At 47.0% G+C, this 23,634-nt stretch overlaps 1 protein-coding gene across 3 annotated transcripts; it reads right to left on the bottom strand.

Annotated features, from left to right (window-relative positions):
* Positions 1–2,575: 2,575 nt before the first annotated feature.
* Positions 2,576–22,799, bottom strand: MTCH1 (mitochondrial carrier 1). Of its 3 annotated transcripts, XM_084611476.1 has the most exons (12): positions 22,566–22,799; positions 20,960–21,044; positions 18,767–18,873; positions 17,971–18,048; positions 17,122–17,179; positions 15,588–15,639; positions 14,116–14,175; positions 9,019–9,112; positions 7,947–7,994; positions 7,078–7,145; positions 6,236–6,311; positions 2,576–4,956 (listed from the first exon to the last, which is right to left on the bottom strand). In XM_084611476.1, the coding sequence occupies exons 1-12, from the start codon at positions 22,731–22,733 to the stop codon at positions 4,885–4,887; spliced, it is 966 nt and encodes a 321-aa protein (XP_084467602.1). In that variant the 5' UTR covers positions 22,734–22,799; the 3' UTR covers positions 2,576–4,884. The 3 variants fall into 3 exon arrangements, with proteins under 3 accessions (XP_084467602.1, XP_084467603.1, XP_084467604.1); XM_084611477.1 differs by lacking the exon at positions 14,116–14,175; XM_084611478.1 differs by lacking the exons at positions 2,576–4,956; positions 6,236–6,311 and having other exon boundaries at positions 7,139–7,271.
* Positions 22,800–23,634: the final 835 nt, after the last annotated feature.

The raw sequence follows: 23,634 nt of genomic DNA, 5'->3' as shown, positions 1-23,634 counted from the left end.
AGAAGGCCCCACAGGGAAGATGAATTAGATGTGATTTGGTAAGATCGCCTTGATAGGATTCAGTGCCTGAAAAAAGCCCTGGGACTGGATGCTCAAAAATGTCCTCTCTACCTCTCTCCCACCCATCCAAGCTGTCTTCCACTCCTGTCTAGGCCCTGCCATCACTTTCCCCACTCCCTCCTCCTAGGTTCCAAGCACCTTCTCTTCTACCAGCTACCCTTCCCCATATCCAGGGTGAGATTCTGGCTCAGATCCTCAAAGGTATTTAGATGCCTAAATCCCATTGATTTCAATAGGAGTTACGTGCCTACAACTTCAAGGATCTGGGCCTTTGTCCCCATCAGATACTGAATCCGCTCCCCATATACATACCCTGACCCAGTTATGCCCCAGGATCCAGTCATTCTGCCCGACTAGCAATGAGATCCAGTTCCATCTCCCCTTCACAGCCCCTCCGCTGTGGATTTGCTTTCCCACACAACATGAGCACCCAAAATGCGGCTGGTTCATGCCTGCTTTTGCTTCCCCTTCATGAACAGCACCTTACAATAGTGCGCGCTCTGGGAGCTGCTGGAATCATAACAGGCAAGGTGAGCGGCTAAAATTGTCCTATCGAATCAGTGGCTTTGCGATGTCCCAGGCTCACAGTGAGCTGGAACGGCTCACCTTAACACTAGGTCAAGCACAAACTGACCAGGATCACTGCTGCCTAAGCTCCACCCTCCTCCGCAAGGCACAGCATCCTAAGTCACCCTTACAGCAGAAGAGGAGGTCTCTGGGCTCCTCATGCCTAACAAGCCATTTTGTCGACAGGTGCTGGGATAGCGCCAGACACAGCCAAGCCCCCTCTGTTGTTCCCAAGTAGGAAGGATTAAAGCCTGGTGACCCCGCCTCCTCAAAAGCAGGAATCAGCTGCTCTTTGCCTACATGTAGCTTGTGTGGGAGGGGAGAAAGCAAACATTTCTATCAGCATTAAGGACATACTCTGCAGGCACATGCCTGGGGGCTGCAGCAGGCATGGCTCTGCAGCTAGCTGGGGACCCACGAGAACCCTCCGTGCACGGAGTGTGGCGGCATCTTCCTTTCTCCTCAGGCACTTTGATACCACTGCAATGGGCCCACCAGAACCACTTCGATTTCCCTTCACGCAGCCCTGCAGGCAGGAAAGAGCCTTTGTGTGCATGAGAATCTTCTTGGACTCTCTTAGCAGAAGGGAGGCTGTGACAGGTCACAAGGGAACAGGGCTGTGGGAAGGGAAAAGGAAGTGAAACGAGGCAATTGTAGTAGGGCTGGAATCAGACACCAGCCATTATACGTGGGGCTTTCATAGCTTCCCTGTGCTTAAATGAAAACCTCAGGCTGGTTTGACACCATCTCGGTGAAGTGGAATCCACACTAACAGAAGCCCAGCTCAAAGAGGCTCATCAGAGCTTGCTTGTAACTAGTGCAACAAAGCTGTGATCACCTAGGACTTTATGGCAGCCATGCAGAGCATCACAGGGAGAGAACTCAGCCTCCCACTGCAAAAGCCAGAGGCCCTTACCACTTAGGAGAATCCCTGTTAGCAGTACAAGGCCTATGACACATGGCTGGGCAGGGCTAACTCCATCCACTAGACACTAGCCAGTGTGTTATTCTTTATTCTTGAGCAATCCTTTCATGCTGAATGTTCAAACCAAAACAAATTTGAAGGGTAGTTAGCTACAAGGATTCCATTGCAAGAGGAAAGTTAAGTGCAACCCTACTCCACCTTTTGCTTTCTTAGTGTGTGTGTGTGTGTGTGTGTGTGTGAGATCTCAATCATGAAGCCCTGTTTCTGGCCTCTCTCCTTCCTAAACACTTGAGCTGATAAACCCAATCTCGCTTCCTAGCTAAAAGGCTTTTGATAACAGCTGAGCAGCAACAGAAAGAGCAGGCGAGCCCCACCCTTCAGATATCCAGGTAAAAGGTGAGAGAAGAGAGTCACTATTCAAACACTGGCTGCTCATTTACCCAGTAGGTGGGAAAGAGAACATCAAACTCTGACACAGGTTCTCATAGGTACCCGTTCTCTGTGCTGATGTCGCTGGGGAACTGGGCATCTTTATGTAGCTATAGTGTCACCTCCAATCCCCACTTTGCAACTGGCTCTGCCCTCTCCAGAAGGGACTGACACCTAAACTCTTCCAGTGTTTGGGATCCCAAGCCCAGATCACCAAAGATATTTTAGACTCCTAAATTTGATTCAGGTGTATCAGATTAATTTTACTCAACCTGTACTCGGCCTAGTCAGTTTCCTATGGGGCAAGGTTGGCCCAGAATCATAGAAATGCAAGGACTGGAAGGGACCTAGAGGGTCATCTAGTCCACCTCCCTGCATTGAAAGCAAGACTGTGTATACCTAGACTACTCACATCAGTCGCTGAAAGGCTTAACAGAAGGAATCTGAATTTCCAGAAGTCACTCCCCTTTGGAATAACACTGATTGACCTTAAATAAGGAACCTTCAGATGACTGGAAAGCTGACAGAGCTGGGGTTTAATAATAAATGAGTGCACCACATTAAAGACAATGATGAAACTCCGAAAGCCCAAGAGAGGTTGTTCTTAGTTTTATTTTAGACTACAGTGAAATCCTCTGGAACTAATCTCACAGTTATAGAATACGGCCATGCATTTCTTGTTCCTCTTTAACAAACCATATCAAGGGGATGAGGAGGGGGGAGGGGTAAAGGGAGGCTAGGCCTGATCCCATAACACTGGTGGGAAGGGAGGTTCTTGCCTGAAGTAGCTACAATTCCAAAGGCTGCAAAACCTTTCAGTTACACATCTCACTCAAAACATACCCTGCGGTCAGGCCTTGGAAGTGTGAAACAAGCCCATCTGTCCCAGTGAAGCACCCCAGTGATGACAGATCAGGACCCCGAGGCCCTAGGTATGGAAGATGCTGGTTGTCCTAGTCACCAAATGAATCCCTGCATATTTCAGGAACCATAGTCACTCCAGATGGAGCTTTCTCTGGCCACCCTGGGGGCAGACTATGTAGGAAAGCACCACAGGGCAGCCGTCTCTCACTTCATTGTGCATTAGGAACGTTGTGACAATCACTAATGCATTTGCTCGCGAAGGAAGATGAAACCACTCGTGTTTGGAATAGATGTAAAGGACTGCTTTGCAGTACAAGCAAGATGGGGATTTAAATGGAGGGAAGCTGCCTGTCCTTAGTAACAGCACAGAATGCAGGTAAAACACTGTAGATAAATCTCACTCCGCGACCAGGTGAGCTCTGCTACACAAGGCCCCGAAATGCCAACACATGCACCTTAGTGTCTCTGAAGTGCACAGAGACCTGATGGAATTCACTGTCTGATATTCTCTCCACTCTTCCTGCTTTAGGTTTGTTACACTACTCTAGTCAGCAGCTAACAGACTTAACATTCACATTTAAAGTTGAGCCAATTAATTTTATAGCAACCTTACCTATTAGCAAATTGGACGAATATTAAAAAATGCAGTTGATTGGCACCTCAGAAGTAAGATGGCACTTTTCTGGTCTAGCTGTATCAAGTATCAGTGCTTCGATCTGCCAGAGGCAGCAACTGGTGCTGTTGTGTGAGTTTGGTCCTGGTGGGCTTTGAGTCACCACGGTGACTTGCTACGGCCAGTACAGGAATGGACATATGCCAGCTCAGACTAGTGGTCCATCTAATCCCATATCCTATCTCACACAGCAGCCACTGAATATTCTTTTTGTGCACACTTGCTTGTCAAGTTTAGTTGTCTAATATCCAGCAGCAGGGAGTCCCATAGATTATATTCTTAAATCCCTGTTGCAGCTGATTCACAATTAGTGTCAGGCCTTTCTTCTCATGCCCCTAACCATGCAGTAGCTGCATATTCCTCCCCAAAGTGCTCTGCTCATTCTAGTTCGAGCCCCAACACTTCCCCTGACACTTCTAGTCTTATTAATCTCACTGTGACTTCATTGTTCTTGTCTCATTTTCCTTTTAATTTAATAAGGTTATTTCCCATAACACCCCCTTGGAAAGCACCTTGCTCCTTGGTGTTCATATACCCTTCAAGAGCTTGAATGTGGGAGGCCTGGGGTATTCAAAGCCAGGATGGAGCTGCTTGGCAGGTGTGTGGCTGATTAAATGTCCCCCAGAGTGAAGAATATATTACTGGTTATCTGGCGGTGGTACTTTACCAGGAATGGGATTTAACACATCCTCATCCCAGCCTGGTCTCTGCTCCGTTTAACCCTTTCTGGCTCTGACGACTCACATTCACGTCAAGACATAAGGTGCTTCAGTAGACCGATAACTGACAAAGAGGATGTTCACTAAAGCGGAGGCTGGAGACGAGAGTGCTAAGAAGCTTAGGCTCACTTATTGTATCGCTATGCGGCACAAAAAGGGAGGGCCAGGGTTTAGTGTGATCCGGTCAGCAGGGCAAATTCAGACGATGCTACTTTCCAGTTAACATCTCTCAAGTATGTGCTACCTAAAGCAGCTTGTCATCTCTGCACCTGGATCCCCGATAGTGTCTCTGGGCTGGGCTGTTTAAACACCTGGGTATTATCCACTTTTAAACAAACAGACTGTCCCTTCTGACTCAAGAACTGCGAGCTGAGCCAGAGAGCCAACACCCTGCTGCTCTCACTGGTACGTCATGGTCAAGCCAACCACCAAAAAGGGAATTTAACCCAGCTGCAGTTCAGAAGCCAGCTCTCCACAGGCTGATTCATCTCTGGCCTCTCTGGACAGGAGGTGGCTTGGTCCTGCACCTTAGTCTTCAGATGTACAAGAAAAAAATATCAAAAGAGGCTTTAAGGGTTCCTTACAAAGAGTCGGTGTTTGTCCCTTTCTCCCAGCCGAGGTAATGAGTTAATAAAGTGAAAGCAGAATTAGTCAATGGGGAACCTTGCTGCTGCAGACACTCTGCGGAAAAGCAGGCTGGAACCTCGGAACAACTGCCCCTAGGAGAGAGAAGAGCAGAGGGGTTAGGGGAGGTAGGTGGAGACTCCTCAGCAGAGCTGCCTGACTGGCTGCTGAGAAGCCTCTGTACAGCAGGGAATGACTCCTAGCACCCACCACTGGAGTATCTCAGTGCCTCCATGTGACTGAAGGGTGAGGATTCTGATGAACTTCATCTTTTTAATTGCTAGAGAGCTCAAGCAACTTCTGTCCAACGGGCAAGAGAAGCAGAAACAAACATGGGTGTGTACCATGCAATTGCTACATTCTGTAGATATGCAAACGGGGCACAAATCTCACGCTTCTTGCAAGTTACCAATGTAGCCCTTGCAGTCCTGATTTAGATCATCCAGTGACCCCTGCTCATCTTCTGGCCTGATCACTGAACTCCTTAAACCTCAGGATTCCAAGCCTGCAAGTTTTCATTCCTTTGTGCTTAATAATTTGCCCTTCCATAGGACTTTTCAACTGAGGATCTCAAAGCCTCAGGAGCTAGGTAAAGGATATATATCTATATCTATTGTAGCAAAGGGATCACGATCTCACACACACACACACACACACACACACACCCCTCAATTTGCTATACACCAGGAATGAGGAGCTTGTTTAGGCTGAACACAAGATAAACTGGAATCTGGCAGGATGCTCCCCTACCATTCCAAGAAGTGTCATGGAATTTTTATTTTCAACAATGCACGTTCCATGGAAGTCTCCCATCCAGACTGAGTTAGCCAAACTCCAGCATAGCTTGCAAGATCAGATGGGAACATAACACAAGAGTTTCCAAAACTGCCCTGCACAAGTGGCCTCCTCCTTGAGGTGATAAAGGGTCGGAATGAGGAAGAGGAAGGATAATCCAGTGGTTAGAGGGCAATAGCCTAGGACTGAAGAGACCTAGGTTTGAGTCCCTGCTCCACTTCCTGTGAGATCTTGGGCAAGTCTGTCTGTGCCTTGTTTTCCCATCTGTGCGACAGGGATAGTAGCATTGCCCTGTCTCACCCGGGTACTGTGAAGATAAATACATTAGTTTGTGAGGGAGTAATGAGAGCCATAGAAGTACCTTAGAGAGACAGAATGACAGTGATGGAAAGTTTTGAACAACAGGCTACCAAGCAGATTAGACAAGACAGGCTGCCGGCACCTAGTGTCGGGCTTTTGCTAGGCGGGCCAGGAGACCTTTACTGCCTAAGTATGAACACGGCCAATCCCACACTGCCAGGGAAATCCTGCTGTTAGCTACGACGTCAACTAACTAAAACTGCCCACTGCAGCCCTCACCTGAGCGCTGAGATGTCTCCAACACTGAACCCAGGATGTAAACACAGGAGAGTACGGAGGGAGGCCGGCACGTAACCTGCATGGTAAAGAGAGAGGGTCAAAGAGGAGAATGGACACAAGCAGCACTGTGCAGGGAGGGGGAGCAGACACCACGCAGGACTAGGTGTAAGTAAGTGTCAGCATCAGGCTAAAGGCCAAGTTACTGATAAATAATTCACACCATGACCTACTGCGCAAGTCAATTACAACTGAAGTGTGCAAATACTGGGAGTTACAGGGACACACTAAAAACGTGGCACTATAAATCTGCATCCCCAGCTCCATCTGCCCACTAAGGAACCAGCTGTCACTCAGAAAATGCTATAGCAAAGGTTCAGCTCCCATTCCCCTTTAGGTTTCCCTCTGTTCACAATCTTCCACATCTGAGAAATCAACATGAAGAGAGTGTGTGTATTTGGGGGTTGCAAGGCTGGCTGAGCTGAAGAAAACAGCTCCGCTTGTTCTCATTTCTCCCCGACCCCCATCCTCCCTGCTTTGATTCTCCTCTTGATCGTCTAGCCCTCCTGCCCCTATCTCCCTAGTACCCTCTCTATTCTCATTCCTATCGGATCACTGATAATCTCTGCATCCTTCCTTAACTATTGCCCCATGTCTTGTCCATGCCTTCTGATCAAAGAGTCTTTGGGACAGAGAATGCACCTTACCCTGTAAGGGACTGTATAATTTATGGTTCCATATGAAAATGTTAAGACTTTTATGGAAAACTACTGTCGACCTCTGTCAACAGAAAAAAGGTCTCAGAATGGAGAACAAAACATTAGGCCTGAGAATCATAGACATACCCGCAGTTGTTCACGGCCATGAGATCTCCCACTAGAAGGAAGGGATACGTCAGCATGCTCACAGCAATCTGAAACCAAGAATCACCAAACTGAGCGGCTCCCTTCTGCACTACTCAACTCTAAAAGCAGCAGGAAATAAGGTCGAGCAGGAAGGCTTCATGCAACAACAGGACAAGTTGGAAGTGCCTAGCACACTGAAAAAAGAATTAACAAACCAACCATCAGGCAACTTCTAACCTCTGCTGTGACAAAGGCTATTGGCTAAAGATAGTTTTGTAGCATATCCCTGCTAGCATTTATTCAGGCTGGGAACTGACTTTTCTCAAAGACCCATCTTCTGTGCTCCTTCCACCCACGGAGCTGCCACATTATTGGTCTGACTGTGATATTCAAGAGGAGGAAAGCTTAGTGGTGCTGCATGTCACATTGAGTAAGTCAAAGAAGAAGGGTAGTGTCTCCCTGTTACCCAATACATTAAAAATATGAGCCATTGCTAAAACATTTTGGGCGGTAGTGAAGTTACTCTGATCTTTAGGTCTAAAGCACACCCATTCTGATTCGGAATGGTTTGGGAAAGAGACGCACTGGAACCAATTTACAGAAATGATGAGCACCCACAACTCCAACTGCAAGTCAATGGGACCTATGCGTTTCTGATACTCAGCCCCACAGTACATGGAGACAAGACATGAGCTTACATCAGTTTACCTACGAACAGGAAAGGAGGCACACAGAATTACCCACATGCACAGCAGCACCCACACATAGTGTGCACACACACACGCCTGTAAATGTCTATGCATGAGCTCTCACACCAGAGAATGCAGGGCGGCGGAGGATGAGAAGCAGTGTGCCGACTGTCTACATACCCCCATCACAAACTTTGTGTAGCTCCGGATCACAGATGCCTGGCTGAACTGCAATGGAGAGGAAAGGAAGAAACCAGTGGGGTCATGGAAAAGGCAGCCGATGATAGCATCTCATTTTGTCCTTAACTTAAATCCACCTCACACAAAAGTTTAGCACAATGAGGTTTCAGCGTATTGAACAAGAGAAAGTAAAGTAAATGGCAGAAAACCAGAGGTAGCCATGATATGACATATACGTGGAACACCCAAGAAAGGAGTGTGGAGTTAACAGATGGACAAGGGCACCCTTTGTGCCAATCATGGCAGTAGCTTGTGTGAAGACATCTTTTTACTAAGACATAAGCTGCCTCTTTCCTAATTTTATACAGGCCACCAGTCACTGGTTACATGGCAGTAACTTTTGGTTACTCACAACCTGGCTTATGTTTGATCCAGTAAACTAGGGGAGAAAGATTCTATATGCCACATCAGCAATGTAAAGAGTACATGGCAGGGGCGGGGGGGGGATATGAACAGTTCAACCAACCGGTTCTACTTTCTATGTATTCAGTTTCTAATAATAGGCTGTTTCATCACACTTTCCCACCTGTCTCATATCCCAAAACCTGGCTGCTTTGCACAGCTATAACATAGTCTAAGAAACTATCAAAACCACTTGTAAGTCTGTTTCCATTAGGATATTTTTGGGAGGGAGGGGTAAGAGCGGAGGTTGAGCATTTAAGTCAATAGATCTAACACAGCCCAATGGGTTTAGACCAAAATGAAAAAGGGCTTGTGATGTTCACACCATTTTAGGCTGAAGATTTGGAACTGCAGAGTCTGAACCCAAACTCCAGCCCCAATTCATCCTTGAGCCTGATCCCTACCCCTCCAAATCTCAACCTAAACTGGACCCTGATTTGAACATAACATCTTCATCCCTCTTTTAGGGCCTGATCCAAAGTTCACTGATTTCTATGCACCCTACTTTCCATTAACCCCTCTATTTTAAGGTCTGATTACAAACCACCTGATGCTGGAGCTAGGGCGTCAAAACCCCCTGCTACTCCAGTTCAACAGAATCACCACTTACATTGTCATCCACTGCATAGGTGTTGATGAAATGAGCCAGGATGTTACAGCACCACAAGAAGACCACGTCTCCCAGGATGTGAGGGACTAAACCACTGAAAGAATAAGAACATGAACATAAGGCAGAGAAAGTCTCCTGGGCTACCTTCAGAATCCCACAACTGGGATGGGAGAGAACACTGCAGAAGTGCTTGGGAAACTGGGTTTGTTCTTGATTGTATATTTCAGTCACTTATTGCTGATTAAAAATGCCAAACTGACAGCCCTGAAAACAGAAATCCTGCTTATTCACAGAGCAGATACAGCTCAGGTAGTGGCAATGAAAGCTTTCTCCTGCCTTTCCCCCACTAACGCACACAAATGGGCCTCAACCCTGACCAGTCAAGGACATCTCTACAAGGGGTAGAGAATTCATTCTTCATCCATATTTGGTCCTTGGTCTCCCTGCTGAGAGCGACAACAAGGGGGCTCATCAGTACCACTTGCGGTGGTTGGTTCTGAAACATGGGCTCTCTGTATTGCAGAAGAGGTTTGGTTTTGTTTACAGCAGTCTAACACACGTTAGTCACCCCATGGTAAACAAACACTTTTGGCAGTGAAGACAAAGCCCTTGACACCTTCACACTAGGAAGGGATTCCAACTGCAGGGAGACAGACTGAAATGATCTAACAGAAGTTAGAATTGTAGGCCCCTTCCACAGCTATGAACCGGACTAAGATCTACCAAGTCACCTCAGCCCACTGAATAGTTGCTGCATGACGCCTTTTGGGCACTACCAACCTAAGGTGGATCTGAACAAGTGATCTATAAGTAAAAGGCTTCAAATCCCATGATCAGCCCATCCCCACTTGTTCTTCCTTAAGCGCCATCTCATTGGTTAATCTCTATTTTGAGGTCTCTGCAAGATTCTTTGCTTGATAATTTCCTTTCGGTAAGTTTGTTTCTGCCTGCGTTTCCTCAACCTTTGCAGAAGGCCCTCTTAGAATGTGTGAAAAACTATTACTACAAAAGTTTTTTTCTCCTGCTGATAATAGCTCATCTTAATTAGCCTCTTACTCCACCTTTTCACGTTCTCTGTATGTATATATCTATCTCTCTCTCTTACTATATGTTCCATTCTATGCATCCGATGAAGTGGGCCATAGCCCACGAAAGCTTATGCTCAAATAAATTTGTTAGTCTCTCAGGTGCCACAAGTCCTGTTTTATTTCGTCTTCAGAATTCTCTATCCCTTTTACCATTTGGGGAACTACTTTCCTGCCACTAGCACCATTTTAAGATGAGCAGTTTGCAGCCCTCTTTAGCAGCAGAGGTTCATTAAAGGCTCTTTTGAAACTGCCCATCATCTGGGCACAGCCAGCTTTGCTCAGTTATGGGGGGGGGACGGGGACACAAGTTCTGCTGCTTTGGAGCCCTCTAATGGAACATTCCCTACACAGTCTGGGGCATGGCTAGCTAGTCCTGCCTGGACCTTGCAGCTGGAAGCATTACACTTAAGCCAATGGTGAAGAATCAGGATGCAGGTAGACTCATTGGTTTTACCTTTGCCTTTCATTTTACTGAGCAGGCCAGTGCTCATGGTACCCTAATAGCAGAACTCCACTACCCCCATTTTTAATGGCACTTCAAAATTAAGGAGGCTTTTGGGAAATTAATTTCCTTATTTGTGCACCAGCCTCAACTACATTAGAGCCTCCGCCACCACAGCCACTTAATTTATGCTTCGTCTGCAGAAACAGAGCACAAGCCCATTGCTTTAGCCTAGGTCCTACACACAGCTATTGCTCATGTATTTTAATTTCTCAGTGACAAAGGCTTTGGATGGTATCTCAGTAACCAAAGTAGATATTCAGAATATTCCTCCCAAAGTTAGAACATTTATGGTAACTGAAACGTGGGGGCTTCCAGAGCTTGACAGAGCCTCCTCTGACCATTTCATTCACAGAAGTTCATTCCCCTTCTACCCACCCACCCCAAACAGACTGCCTTTTTTGGAAAGGAAAAAAAAAAACAAAAAAAAAAAAACACAGATTTCCTGTTCCATTTGTTGAAGCAAGACAAACTTAAACAGAACAACATGGTTTGGTCCATCTTGTTTATATTCATGGGTTGCTTTTATATTTTTTAAATGAATCCTGTGCTATGAATGGCTGAGCAGCTTTGAATTCTGCAGTTAATTTTGCCAGAGAAACGATACATGCAGGGATATATAACAGAGGGTTAGCCATATAGCGAAGTAATTCACATGTGCAAGAGATATGATAGAGAAAGTGAAGGTTCTAATTTTTCAGATAGTTTGGTTTCAATTTATAGTTTTACAATACTCATCTAGTGTAAAAAATATTTTCTCTCTACAGTAATTCACAAGAAAAATTTGGAAGGCAGTGCCCTGAATAGTTGCAAATACAATGCAGCTGTGCTTAATGCTAATGAAGGAGGGAAGATTCTAGACATTGTTACTCATCTGGAAGTAATGTTTACTGGGTCTCTGCTTTTGTAAATAGACCTTTCCCCCATTTTCTTTGTACAGAGCTGGATCTCTAGGGTTACGTTTATGACAAGAACCATAATGCTTTATACTATCCTTACTCAATCAGAGATGGAAAAGAAAAGTTTGCATGATGTATCAAAATCCAAAAACATATTTAGTAGCATCAGAACTCCTACTGCCCTAAGAGAGAATCAGGTATAGCTTTCCAAACAGAATCTGAGAAAGATCGGCTTTGCTCAGAACTTTTCCCTTAACAGCATAAGAGACCATTTCATTTCAGAGAAGAGAGACCAAATGATCACCCTGTTACACTGGCAGGCAGGGTGCTACGACATAAGAGAAGCAGAACAAGGAAGACATGGAATTCTGCCTCCATGGAACCATCGAATGCAACCCATAGCCAGTTGAGTTTGATGAATTTAGTGCTAGTGGATTTGCATTGACAGACTTCCTGTGAGCTATTAAGTTTAACTGGGTTACCAAGAGAGTTTATTTTATATGGGGAAGGGAGCACGGACAGCTTCTTCATACAGCATTTCCTAGTGCCTGCATCTCACTGTACAGGTTCTAATAAAAAGAGAATGTTAGCAGAGGCTAAGGGGAAGCACAGCTCTCTTCTGGGCTTGGGGTCCCCAATACCACCACCCCCTTTGGCTCAATGTGGTTCGGATCCACCAGCCAGATAATCTGAAGAGGGAGCAGTGGGAGGAACTGGTGTATAGATGAAGAATTTCTGGGACTTCCAGCCTTTGCAATTAGGCCAAGCAGCAGGACAAAGAGAGAAGCAGCGGGGTGTCCTCTAGTCACAGTTGCCTTTACCAAAAACATCTGTCCCTCCCTTCCAAGGGGAGTAGGTGTAAGAGACTTTGCTACAGGAGCCCTTCCCCTCACCAGGGGGCAGCAGAGAACACAGATTTTGCACAAACTCTTCTGAACCATCTTTAAATCTTCTCAAGTGCAGAACATTTGATGGAGTAGTTCAACATTTGCAGGAAACAGCTGCCATAACCCCATATTTTTGTTTGTTCTTTGACACAGCTTCCCCATCGTGGTCACAGAGAGCATCAGGGAGGTACTGCTGCGCAGGGACACACACTCTTTGGCATGGATGGCTATGGCCCTGCTAAGTGACTGGAGCGCCTTTCAAACATTTCTTCCCCTTCCTCTTACCACCTCCTGCAACATAAGACACTGCAATGCTGCATCACCATGTGACATCAAGAATCATCCCAATGGCAAGCAGAACTGATGAGCTCCTTATTTTGCTCTACGGTAGCCGCCAAAGGCAAGAGGACCGTGGACTGCAATTCATGAGCAGGGAAAGAGGCATAAAAACAGCAAGGGGGACGTTCACACACACCAGGATGCTGAGTTGTTGAGCAAGAATGCAACAAGACAGGCAGAAGCACGGGAAAGTTCCTAGAGGAGATGTGTGGCTATGTGACAAGGCAAAAGCTGTGTTTAAACTGAAACCTGGATGCCACACAATACACAGCTGGGACCAAATCCTTGATTCAGGAAAGCATCTCAATTCAGGATAGCATTTAAGTGCATGCTTCAACGGGACTTAAGCACATGATTAAAGGCTCATTGTCTTCCAGAAGATCATCATGTACTTCAGTGCTTTCCTGACCCAACCTCCAACAAAGTAGGCCTTTCCCAGCATCAGACTATTTTCACTTGTGAATTCAGACTATTACCAGCATTTAACGATTGGTTGAGAAACACAGTCATGACAATCTGTGATCATTTAAGATCAGATAGTACATCTTAACCACAATGTGCTGGCTAACTTTCCCAGGGCAGACAATTCCCACACCAAAAGCCTCCTGAGCAAAATCCTCTCCCTGCAGTTTCAGAGACTATTTCACTATTATTGATGTAATAAAAAAAAAAAATGACTTACCCAACTGTTGCTAATAACAGCAGCAGGTGGCTCTGTTTTATAAGACATCAAAAGGGGAGGAATGTGAAATTTTGGCTTAAACCCTTAATTATCTGCCAGACTTCCTCTTTAGTTACATTGTCAATTCATCCTGCTTCATAACAGGGTCAGAAGCGCCTTTGAGCTTTACCGCTGTTTGATTTAGACAGCATTGTCTTCAGAATTCTTCACTGCTATAGCGAAGTCAAACCTACTCACAGTATGAAGCACTTGCTAATTCCAATCCAGAGTGCGTCAGGCATTTGAAATGTGCCTCTTCCCATGGTTTAACTATTTGATTTCAATAGTGCACCTCTTCCATTTTTGCACTTGATCTATCACTAGTATCTGCTGTACAAGCAAGTGCTTTAAGTGTCCCTTTACATCACTGAGGCCCAACATCAAAGAAATTATGTATACAAGAGGGTTTCCCTTGCACACTGAAATTTTGATTGAATAAATTGTCAGAATCGCATGCACACACCCCTAAACCTACAGGCCAAACTGGTGTTCACACAAAGGAAAGACTCAATCCTCATGCCTCCAGTGACAGGGAAGTCACTTGGGAAAAGGAGGTTTCAGATAAGAGGGGACTTGAGACAGGTTTTTTGATGTTTGACTGCTTTCCCTAACGCTTTGCGATTAAGGAAGAAAATACAAAATTAAACAAAGACTCACGTACACAAAGAATCCCAAGATCCCTTCTTCTTTAAAAATCCTGCCAATGGAGCTAAACACGCCACTGTTGAGAGAGTAAAAAACAGTTATAGCTAACCGGAGTGCATAACCCTGCTCACGATCTCTGGGCAATAGCAGCCTTGCAAATGCCACTGATCTCTTCCAGCACCAGAAAGAACCACCCCCATTCCCTGGGAATAATTCTATTGCAAGCACAGCTGGGACCACCACCACCTTCCTGGGATACTTGGGTCAGGGTGTGTATGTGTAAGAAAGAAAGCCATCAATTCTGCAACTGTCCTCTGGTTCACGTTCAATCCAGAGCTCTGGCCACACTGGGATCAGAACTGTGCTAATTACAGCTGTCAGATTTCAGAGTAGCAGCCGTGTTAGTCTGTATTCGCAAAAAGAAAAGGAGTACTTAGAGACTAATCAATTTATTTGAGCATAAGCTTTCGTGAGCTACAGCTCACTTCATCGGAAACACCGTGGCTCGGAGGGCTCTAGTCTGCTGAAGACATTTTCCCCTCTCTTACAACATGGGTTTCACTGTGCTATGGTACGTCTTTAGCATGATCCGTCTAGCACGATTCTCAGGAGGGGAACCACTCTTCCCTTTTGGGGGAAAGCATGCTAGAAATCACTATTTAAACACAGATGTAGCGACCAGTACTCGGAGCCTATTACATTTTTGGGATGAAAATGCACCACCATCACCAGGCTCTTATATAGCACTTTTCAGCAGTAGAACTTAAAGCGTCAGAATCTTTAACATATTTACCCTTACACACCACTCTGAGGGGTGTCAGTGCTATTATCCCATTGACAAATTGGGGAACTGAGGTACAGAGAGACTAAGCTATTTGCCCAAGGTCACAACAAAAGCCTGTTGTGAAGCCAAGAATTGAACCAGGGACTCCCAACTCCTAGGCTACTGCCCTGACCACTGGACCATCCTAGATGGTTCATGCAGAGATACAATCATCACAACAGAGCCAATGCTCTACTATGGCCCTATTGCGACAGGCTCGTGGAAAAGTGTCCCCAGACAAGCAGCAGGAGCAGCACCCTTCAGCCCAATTCACCTCCTTGCTGTTTTCAATGTCTAGTCAGGACAGTGATCCAAGGAAAAATCCAGAGTAACTGGAGTGCACCTATGAACAGACCTGCCTAATCAGGTAGACGTATTACAACAGTTGGCAAAAGCCAGAGACAGAATACTTGACTTAATAGAAGCAGCGAACAGAACAGAACCCAGCCTTCTCTGCTCCCTGCACGACACTGCCGGCCACAAGGCCAGTCATCCCCCAGACAAAGCACAGATTTCAGTTACATTCCTGGCTGTACAATCAAAGTACGACCTCGTGCATTATTATTTCAGCTCCTCCATTCTGAGTGAAGGAGGAACAGACCCTAAGACTCCTGACTCCAAGTCCTGTGCTTTAAACATCCAACACATATGCCAGAGCTGTTTACCTGTATTTGACTTCCCGACCTACAAACTGGACCATGCAGCGCATCGAGATTACTGTAAGGAAAGAAACAAAGGAGTTTACAAGGAACCAAATTAAGCTCAATGACTTTTTAAATGGATAGGCATCTGGTCTGGGAGGTGGAAATGACATGGAAATCAAATCACAGTCCCCCAAAACACCATCAGCCACAGTGTCCCATCATCATCCTGAGAATACTGAACAACTACTCCTCCCCAGCCACCCCCTAATAGCAGTGATGGATTCCAGGTCATTGTCCAATAGCAGGAGAACTCATAAGAACTGGATCACCCTTGTCCACATGTTTGTTGACCCCACTCAAAGGACTCTAATAGATTGGTGAGGCATGATTTCCCTCTACAAAAACCAGGTTGACTCTTCCCCAAAAAATCTCATTCATTTATGCGTCTGATAATTATTTTTTTTACTATAGTTTCAACCAATTTGCCTAATCCTGAAATTACGGTTACTGGCCTGTAATTGCCTTTTTAAAAAATTGGCATTACACTGGCTATCCTCTAGTCATCTGGTACAGAGGCTGATTTAAGCAATGGGTTACATACCACAATTAGTAGTTCTGCAATTTCATATCTGAGTTCCTTCAGAACTCTTGGGTCAAAACCATCTGGTCCTGGTGACTATTAATTACTGTTTAATTTATTCCAAAACCTCATCTATTGACACCTCCATCTGGGACAGTTCCTCAAATCTGTCATCTACAAAGAATGGCTCAAGTGTGGGAATCTCCCACACATTCTCTTCAGCGAAGACCGATGCAAAGAATTGCCTTAGCTTCTCTGCATCGGCCTTGTCTTCCTTGAGTGCTCATTTAGCACCTTATCATCCAAGTGCCATTCCCCCCCAACCTCATTGTTTGGCAGACTTCCTGCTTTTGATGTACTTAAAAGTAAATTTTGTGTCTTTTGCTAGTCGTTCTTCAAATTCTTTTTTGGCCTGCCTAAATTATACTTTTATATTTGTAAAACTCCGAGTATAAGCTACCAAGTGAGCTGTAAGAGACAGCCTCATCTCCAAGCTTTGAATATCCCATCACTAGGATGCTGAGTATTATCCTTTTCTAGTGTCAGTTTGTAACTCATGCTCTTCTAATGGATTCAGATGCTAGGAATCACAATGGGCTTAAGTTGCAGCAAGGAAGGTTTAGGCTGGACATTAGGAAAAACTTCCTGCCAGGGTGGTTAAGCACTGGAATAAATTGCCTAGGGAGGTTGTGGAATCTCCATCACTGGAGATTTTTAAGAGCAGGTTAGACAAACACCTGTCAGGGACGGTCTAGATACTACCTAGTCCTGCCATGAGAGCAGGAGATTGGACTAGAAGATCTCTCGAGGTCCATTCCAGTCCTACGAATCTATGAATAATTTTTTTTTTTTAAAACAGAAACACGCACAATGAATTCAGTGACTAGAACTGGATATCCAGCATATCTCAGGGCAGGCAAGGGGGTTAAGCTTTTAAATCAAGATCAGGCAACAGGTCAGAGGAACAGGACTCACCGTGCAGGGGATGTGAGATAACCCGGGATATACACTGCATCAGCATCTCGTGAGAGGTCTGGAAAAAACCATACCACATTAAAAGCTGCAAAGACGCTAACCGTGTTACAAGGAACAGGCCTATTCACTGCAACTGACTCTACAATCATCACCTAGCTACAAGAGATCAGCTACCGCCACGAGAAAATGTTTTCAGAAGGCTAAATTAACTGGATTTGTTTCTCACACACGACTCCTATGCCAATTTTAATATTGCTGAATTATGCAGTATGTTCTGAAGCCTGGGGAGTGACCCCAAAAGAGGCTTATAAAGAACATAAACATCACAGAAGTACCATGTCCCTATCACAAGGGTGTAAGTACACTGCCCCAAAACATTCAAAGCCTGGTCATCTCCTAGGCTGTGTCTAGGGCTCTGTCATTCGTGATCTACTTTTGCATCTGTTTCACTCCTTGGTTTTCTGAATGCTGAAGGACCTGGATATGGAGTGAAAAACGGGCACCCACATCTTTTCCCTTTCCTCTTATTAAACGTAACAAGTTTAAAAGACTCTCAGGACTTAATCGACATTAAGCTGCTCAACAATATCTGTATGAAATATTTATCAGCCAGGTCCTAGGGTGCACTCCTGTTTAGTGTCAATACCTTGGCACTCACAACGTATTTTTCCGAGCAATTTCACCCATACCAGCTATGTGTATGCTTTGCCCCAGTGCTTTCAGCCTCTAGGGTATTTGTCTCCACTGTGAGCTCTCTAGATTATTCATTAACATGCAATATTCATACACTGAGATTGCCCTCAGAACCTGCATTTGATAAAGGTTTAATGAGGAGAAAATGCTCCTAACCTCTTTCACCACTTTTCGGAGAGAAGTCTTCACATCATCCTTGTTGGAAACATGCTCCATGTCCTCCACAGGAAAGACCTGGGGTGGGAGGAGAAAAAATAAATGAAATTCACAGCAACTGAACAGACGTGAACAATGACTGGTCTGTGCTCAGGGCTGACAGTGAAACCAACAACGTCTCAGTCAAATTTTGAAGAACGTCGCCTAATGATAAGACTAACAGGCCCGATAAGGAACTTTAAGGATCATATATCACTGATCCTTCACTGCAGACAAGCTCCCACTAACTAAAATTTGAGCATGCAGACTTTTTAAAAGCAACTTGCTCATCACTTAATAAGCTGTTCTCAAAATATGGTCCAGGAGAATCACCAGCATGTATGGGTTTATGGACTATTTGCAGTGGTCCATAAAGCCACAGGGACAGAGAACACTGGAGGGTATAATCAGGAGGATGGAAAGAAGAGGGAGCAGAAGCAGTACATAAGACCTTCTTCTCACAAAATCATGCACACAAACAGCTGGAGAATCACCAATTTAATGATGGGCGCATCCAGAGAGAATTCACTGGAGGCTGAAGCTGTTTCCATCTTGCTTCCGAGCAATTTTTAGAGCTGACTAGAACTTACTGGTTCTCAGCAGAGCACACGCACAAAGAGGGGAGTTTAATGCTCCACATACAGACATGGCCATAACCACCTGTACATGCTACTTAATTCTGTTCCAACAACACTGTGAAATCATGTAGTGTTAGATCCACTAGGTCCCTTATGAAAAAACAAATGTGCCCTTTTACCTTCTTCACAGTCCCCCGGGTGACGGTGGATAAAGTGCTAGAGATGATTCGAGGAGCAAGGCCGCGGAAGAGGCCCATTTTCCCATCCACTTCCACAATGTGTCTAGCTAGGTAAGAAAACAGGACACTGGTGTCATTTCACAAATCATCCCAGTAGCAGGGAATGGAACACAACAGTTTGCAGAGTCTCCAACTTCCAATCTGAACAGCACAAGCACTCAAGCATGTTAAAGCATCTGCCTGAAATGACTTAGTATAGTATCTCAAGTGATTTATCACCCACAGAAGCTTCAGATGGGATGTGAAAGAGCTCTGGGCTGCTTCTAGTTGCCAAAGAAACTTTAGCATTCCCCCCCACCCCCTTTGGCTAGAGATGGAGCATTACTTCTGATGTCTTGGACTAATAAACCTCTTGATTATGTTCTGCCTAACTAAAAGAGTTAAGGCATTTTAATTGGATTAGGACAGGGAGTGAAGAATCCCTTGTCTGTTGCATATGGTTTCTTCCTCCTTCCAGCCCAGAGGGCTTAGTTTGAGAGGATGGATAGCTAGGGTGCTAGCATGGAAGAGAGGAGACCCAGGTTCAATTCCCTGCTCTGCCAGACTTCCTATGTAACTGTGGGCACGTCATTTAGTCTGTGCCTCAGTTTCCCAGCTGTAAAATGAGGATAATAGTACTTCCCTCTCACAAGAGTGTTGAGGATAAATACATTCAAACTTGTGAGGCACTCAGATAATGGGGGCCAAATAAGTACCTAAAATAGATTTCAGGAATGATAATTTATTCAGTTCTTTGAGATCTTTGAATAAGGTGCTATATAAAACTTCAGTCATTACACAGAACAGCTGAATGCTAGGAAGAGAAGAAAAACAAGTGCATCAAATTTATCCCTGGTGTAACAAAACTGATTTCAGTGGAATTACAGCAGAGGTGAATCTGACCCAATATCTGTTGAGCACTAAAACAGATTGTTCCTGCCCACCCACTCTTTGCTTTCTACAAGGCTGTTTGTTCCTTAATGGAACATTGCATGGATTCCTTAAATCACAAGACCCCCCATCACTGCAAACATATTATGAAAATATACCATCTGACAAGGGGAGACACTGTAGAACTCCCAATGCCTAACATCCCCAGAGCCACAAGAACAGGTCTGCAATTCACTGACTGATTGCTACTGCATTTTGAATTCCTTCCCTCATCGGATATTTCAAGCCAGATTTCAGGATCCTATCCATTTCTGCCTTCTCATTTTAAAAGAGCTTTACACAGACACTTGTCACTCCTTGCCCCTCAAGTATTATGACCATTTTAAAAAAGGAGGCAAAGCAATGCACCCAAGGCCAGAGAAATTCACGGTCAGCACTAGGAGCAGGATTCATGAGTGTATGACTCCCACATCTCTCGCACGCGGATACACTTCTAGAGAGAAATTAAAATGTATTTTTCTTGCAAATATCTTCCCCGCCCTTGCTTCTTTACTCCTTTTTTGCAAACTTCTGCCCCTTTAAGGGCCCATCTACACGACAAATAAGCATGTCAGAGGATCAAGTTCCAACACATCCATATTTTGTAGTGTAGAGAGGAGCTTAACTGTCCCTTAAACCAGGCTAAATCCTTCATCGCTAAGTTTTAGCTCAACAATAAGCCACATTTACATTCCCCATCTACACTACAAAACAGAACAGTGTGGTAAGTGGGCCAGGGAATAGCAGTGTTAGGTGACGTGGTTAAATGTGTAGAGTAGACCTTCATGTAAAGTCACCTCCATAATAATCTCAACCCCAGCTCATTAGTAAAATTACAAACATCTGCCAGTTTAGTAAACTGCAATGGTGTGCTTAAGATTTAGCTCTTCCCAACAACTGTTTTTTTCTTTCTTGCAACAACTGTTACATAGATCTAGCCAAAAGCTTTGACTACAATGTTGAGGCAGCAATCTCTGCTTGCAGTTGAACTCAACAGTATCATTAACAAGGAAAAGAAACTGTGTATGAGTGTTGCCAAAGTATGAGAGGCAGAAACCTGGGGTATACATCAGAGACAAGACAGAGCTGTATCAGGACACTCCTGTATTGTAACTGGGACTGAGAACGTGGGCACTTTAGCTGATTTAAATAGGTCCTACGTGGACAGTTCTCACACCTTCCCCTCCAGAATATGGTCTCAAGCTATTACTAAGATATACTCACCGTATGTGAAAAAGCCAGGTAGGTACAATACTTTTCTCCCCAGCACGTTTCTCCCAATGGCTGGAGGTAGAGGCTCATGCCCGACCTTCAAAAGAAACACCGGTCAGCTACTATCCGCTTCTTACAAGGACTCCCCAAAGCCACTGGATCACAAGAACGTGATCATCTGTATCGTGTGTTATAGCAGAGCTGTATTCCTCCATGTCTCCAATCTATTCCAAACTGAGTGTAAAGATACTACTCCCCCTCTCTAAAGACAAACTCCTTCCCCAAGGGTACCCCAATGCTTAAAGAAACCCATCTCCTTTTCTCAAAGAACCCCATTAATGTAGGCACCCTGGCAAGCCAAGACACCAGTATTACTGTTTCAAACATTCTTGAGTAAGCCATATTTCTGAGATATAGCCCAGGCATTAGACTCCACCCATACCCAGCCCAACCCAATGGGAAAGGCCCACTCTTTTCCTTATGTTTCACAGAGCGCCCAACACAACTCTTCTATTACCCCTTCCACATAGCACATCACAATGCTTTCACCCTTCAGTAGCTCAAACATGTGCCATGGTCCCTCCCAGACATACCAGCGTCCCACAGTCATACATGTAGAAACCCGACCATGCAACAGGCTCTGAAACTTTTGCATGCTCCAGCCTTCTCATATTTGTACCAAATTCTGGAGTCACTCTGAACTCTAAGACTATCCCCCCATACCTTCCAGTTCTCCAAGACTCCCTACACAGCCCCAGCGCAAAGCACTATCAACTCTCACTCTTCACACACAGCCCAGAACAGCCCTACACCCCGATCTCACACAGTCACGTAGTCCCCAAAGTGCCGGGCTCTCCTTCGGTAGCCCAAGCCCCTAAACATCCCCCTGACAGACAAGTCCGTCTCCATGCCCCTGAATCCTCCACCCACCCCCCCAGCGCTCCCACAAAATGCCCCAGGCCCACCCCTGTGCACAAAGGTCTCCTACAATGCCCTGGATCCCCTGCACCCCCCGCAAAGCAGCCACGTCTCCCAGCCCAAGGTCACTCACGCCTGAAGCCCACCCCCACCCCCGGTCACCCGCATCTACCACCAGCCCCGGCACCAGAGTCTGGAAACCCCTCAGCCCCCAAGACCCCATCACCATGCCTAACTCCCCCTGGCACCCTCCCCCGACACTCCCAATGCACCCCCCTCCCCCCCGGGGCTCCCCCCGGGCGTCCCCCTCCCCCCCCCGGGGCTCCCCTCAGTCTCCCCCCCGGGGCGTCCCCCTCCCCCCCCGGGGCTCCCCTCAGTCTCCCCCCCGGGGCGTCCCCCTCCCCCCCCGGGGCTCCCCCCCGGGGCTCCCCTCAGTCTCCCCCCCGGGGCGTCCCCCTCCCCCCCGGGGCTCCCCCCCGGGGCTCCCCTCAGTCTCCCCCCCGGGGCGTCCCCCTCCCCCCCGGGGCTCCCCCCAGTCTCCCCCCCCCGGGCGTCCCCCTCCCCCCCGGGGCTCCCCCCAGTCTCCCCCCCCCGGGCGTCCCCCTCCCCCCCGGGGCTCCCCCCAGTCTCCCCCCCCCGGGCGTCCCCCTCCCCCCCGGGGCGTCCCCCTCCCCCCGGCCCCCCGCGGGCCGCGCCGCACCTGGATCAGCAGCTTGACGTAGAGCGGCGGGTGGCTCAGCGCCGTGAAGCCGGCCCCCAGCACCACGAAGAGCGACTCGGATCCTTCCACCGGCTCCGGCCTCCCCCGCGCCCCGAGGCCGGCGGGGGCGGCCCGGAGCCCCCGCGGCAGAGCGGCGGCGGCTGCCATCGCCCCTGCCCCCCCTCCCGCACCAACGGCGGGGAAGCCAGCTGGGGCCAGCAGCGCGCACTTCCGGATCCGGGGAGGGGCACGTGACTAGGAAGCGGCGGGGGCAGGAGCGAACGTGGTGACGTCGCCCGGCGGAGGAGGCGTGGCCTCGCGCCCCGGCCCAGGGCGGGGCTGCCCCCTGTCGGGGGGCTCGCGCAGGCGGTTTGCCGCGCGCTGCGCGAGCCCGGGGCCCAGCACGTGGCCTGAGTCAATGCACCCAGCAGGCAACCTGAGCGTTGCCCACTGGCTGGGCAGGCCCAGCTTCGCCAGTTCTCCCCCTGCGCCGTAAATCCCCGGGCAGATGCCCAAGGCACAAGCTGCCTGGGCTTCGCCCCCCCTGGATTTACACGGGCGCACTTCTCCTAGCTCAAGCTTCGTCCCTCGGGTGTTTCCGGGTGTCTGGTTGTAGGGAGCGTGAGGTCATTGTTCCCCTTTTATCGCCTCTTCCCGCTGGCTGGGAAAGTCTCTGGCTGTGGCCTGGGTCCAACAGTTCCCACTGTGGGGTGTTTCAGAGGAGCAGCCGCGTCAGCCTGTATTCGCAAGAAGGGCACCTCAGAGAGGAACCCATTGATTTGAGCATAAGCTTTCGGGAGCTACAGCTGCGTGCGTGCGATGAAGTGAGCTGCAGCTCACGAAAGCTTATGCTTAAATCAATGGGTTCCTCTCTGAGGTGCCACAAGTCCTCCTTTTCATTGTGCGGTGTTATCTCTGAGAGGTTTCTATTGCACACAGCTCCTGGGGTGACCCTGGTGCCTGTGCATTTCCTCAATCAGCCATTGTTTTTGGCAGTTGTACCTGAAAAGGCTGTTTTGAACCTCACAACATGCATCTGAAGAAGTGGGGTTTTTACCCACGAAAGCTG

Source organism: Lepidochelys olivacea (assembly GCF_965140295.1).
Source record: "Lepidochelys olivacea isolate rLepOli2 genome assembly, chromosome: 21".
NCBI classification, from domain to species: domain Eukaryota; kingdom Metazoa; phylum Chordata; order Testudines; family Cheloniidae; genus Lepidochelys; species Lepidochelys olivacea.
This window is presented reverse-complemented; position numbering and strand designations above follow the sequence as displayed.

Bases quoted from the DNA above. Each gene is read 5' to 3' on its own strand.
- MTCH1 (XM_084611476.1), bottom strand. From the start codon at position 22,733: ATGGCAGCCGCCGCCGCTCTGCCGCGGGGGCTCCGGGCCGCCCCCGCC. The intron at 17,180-17,970 runs GTTAGGAGCATT...GGTTTTTTCCAG, and splicing joins TCCGAAAAGTGGTGAAAGAG to ACCTCTCACGAGATGCTGAT. The intron at 7,995-9,018 runs GTAAGTGGTGAT...TCTCCATTGCAG, and splicing joins CCTATGCAGTGGATGACAAT to TTCAGCCAGGCATCTGTGAT.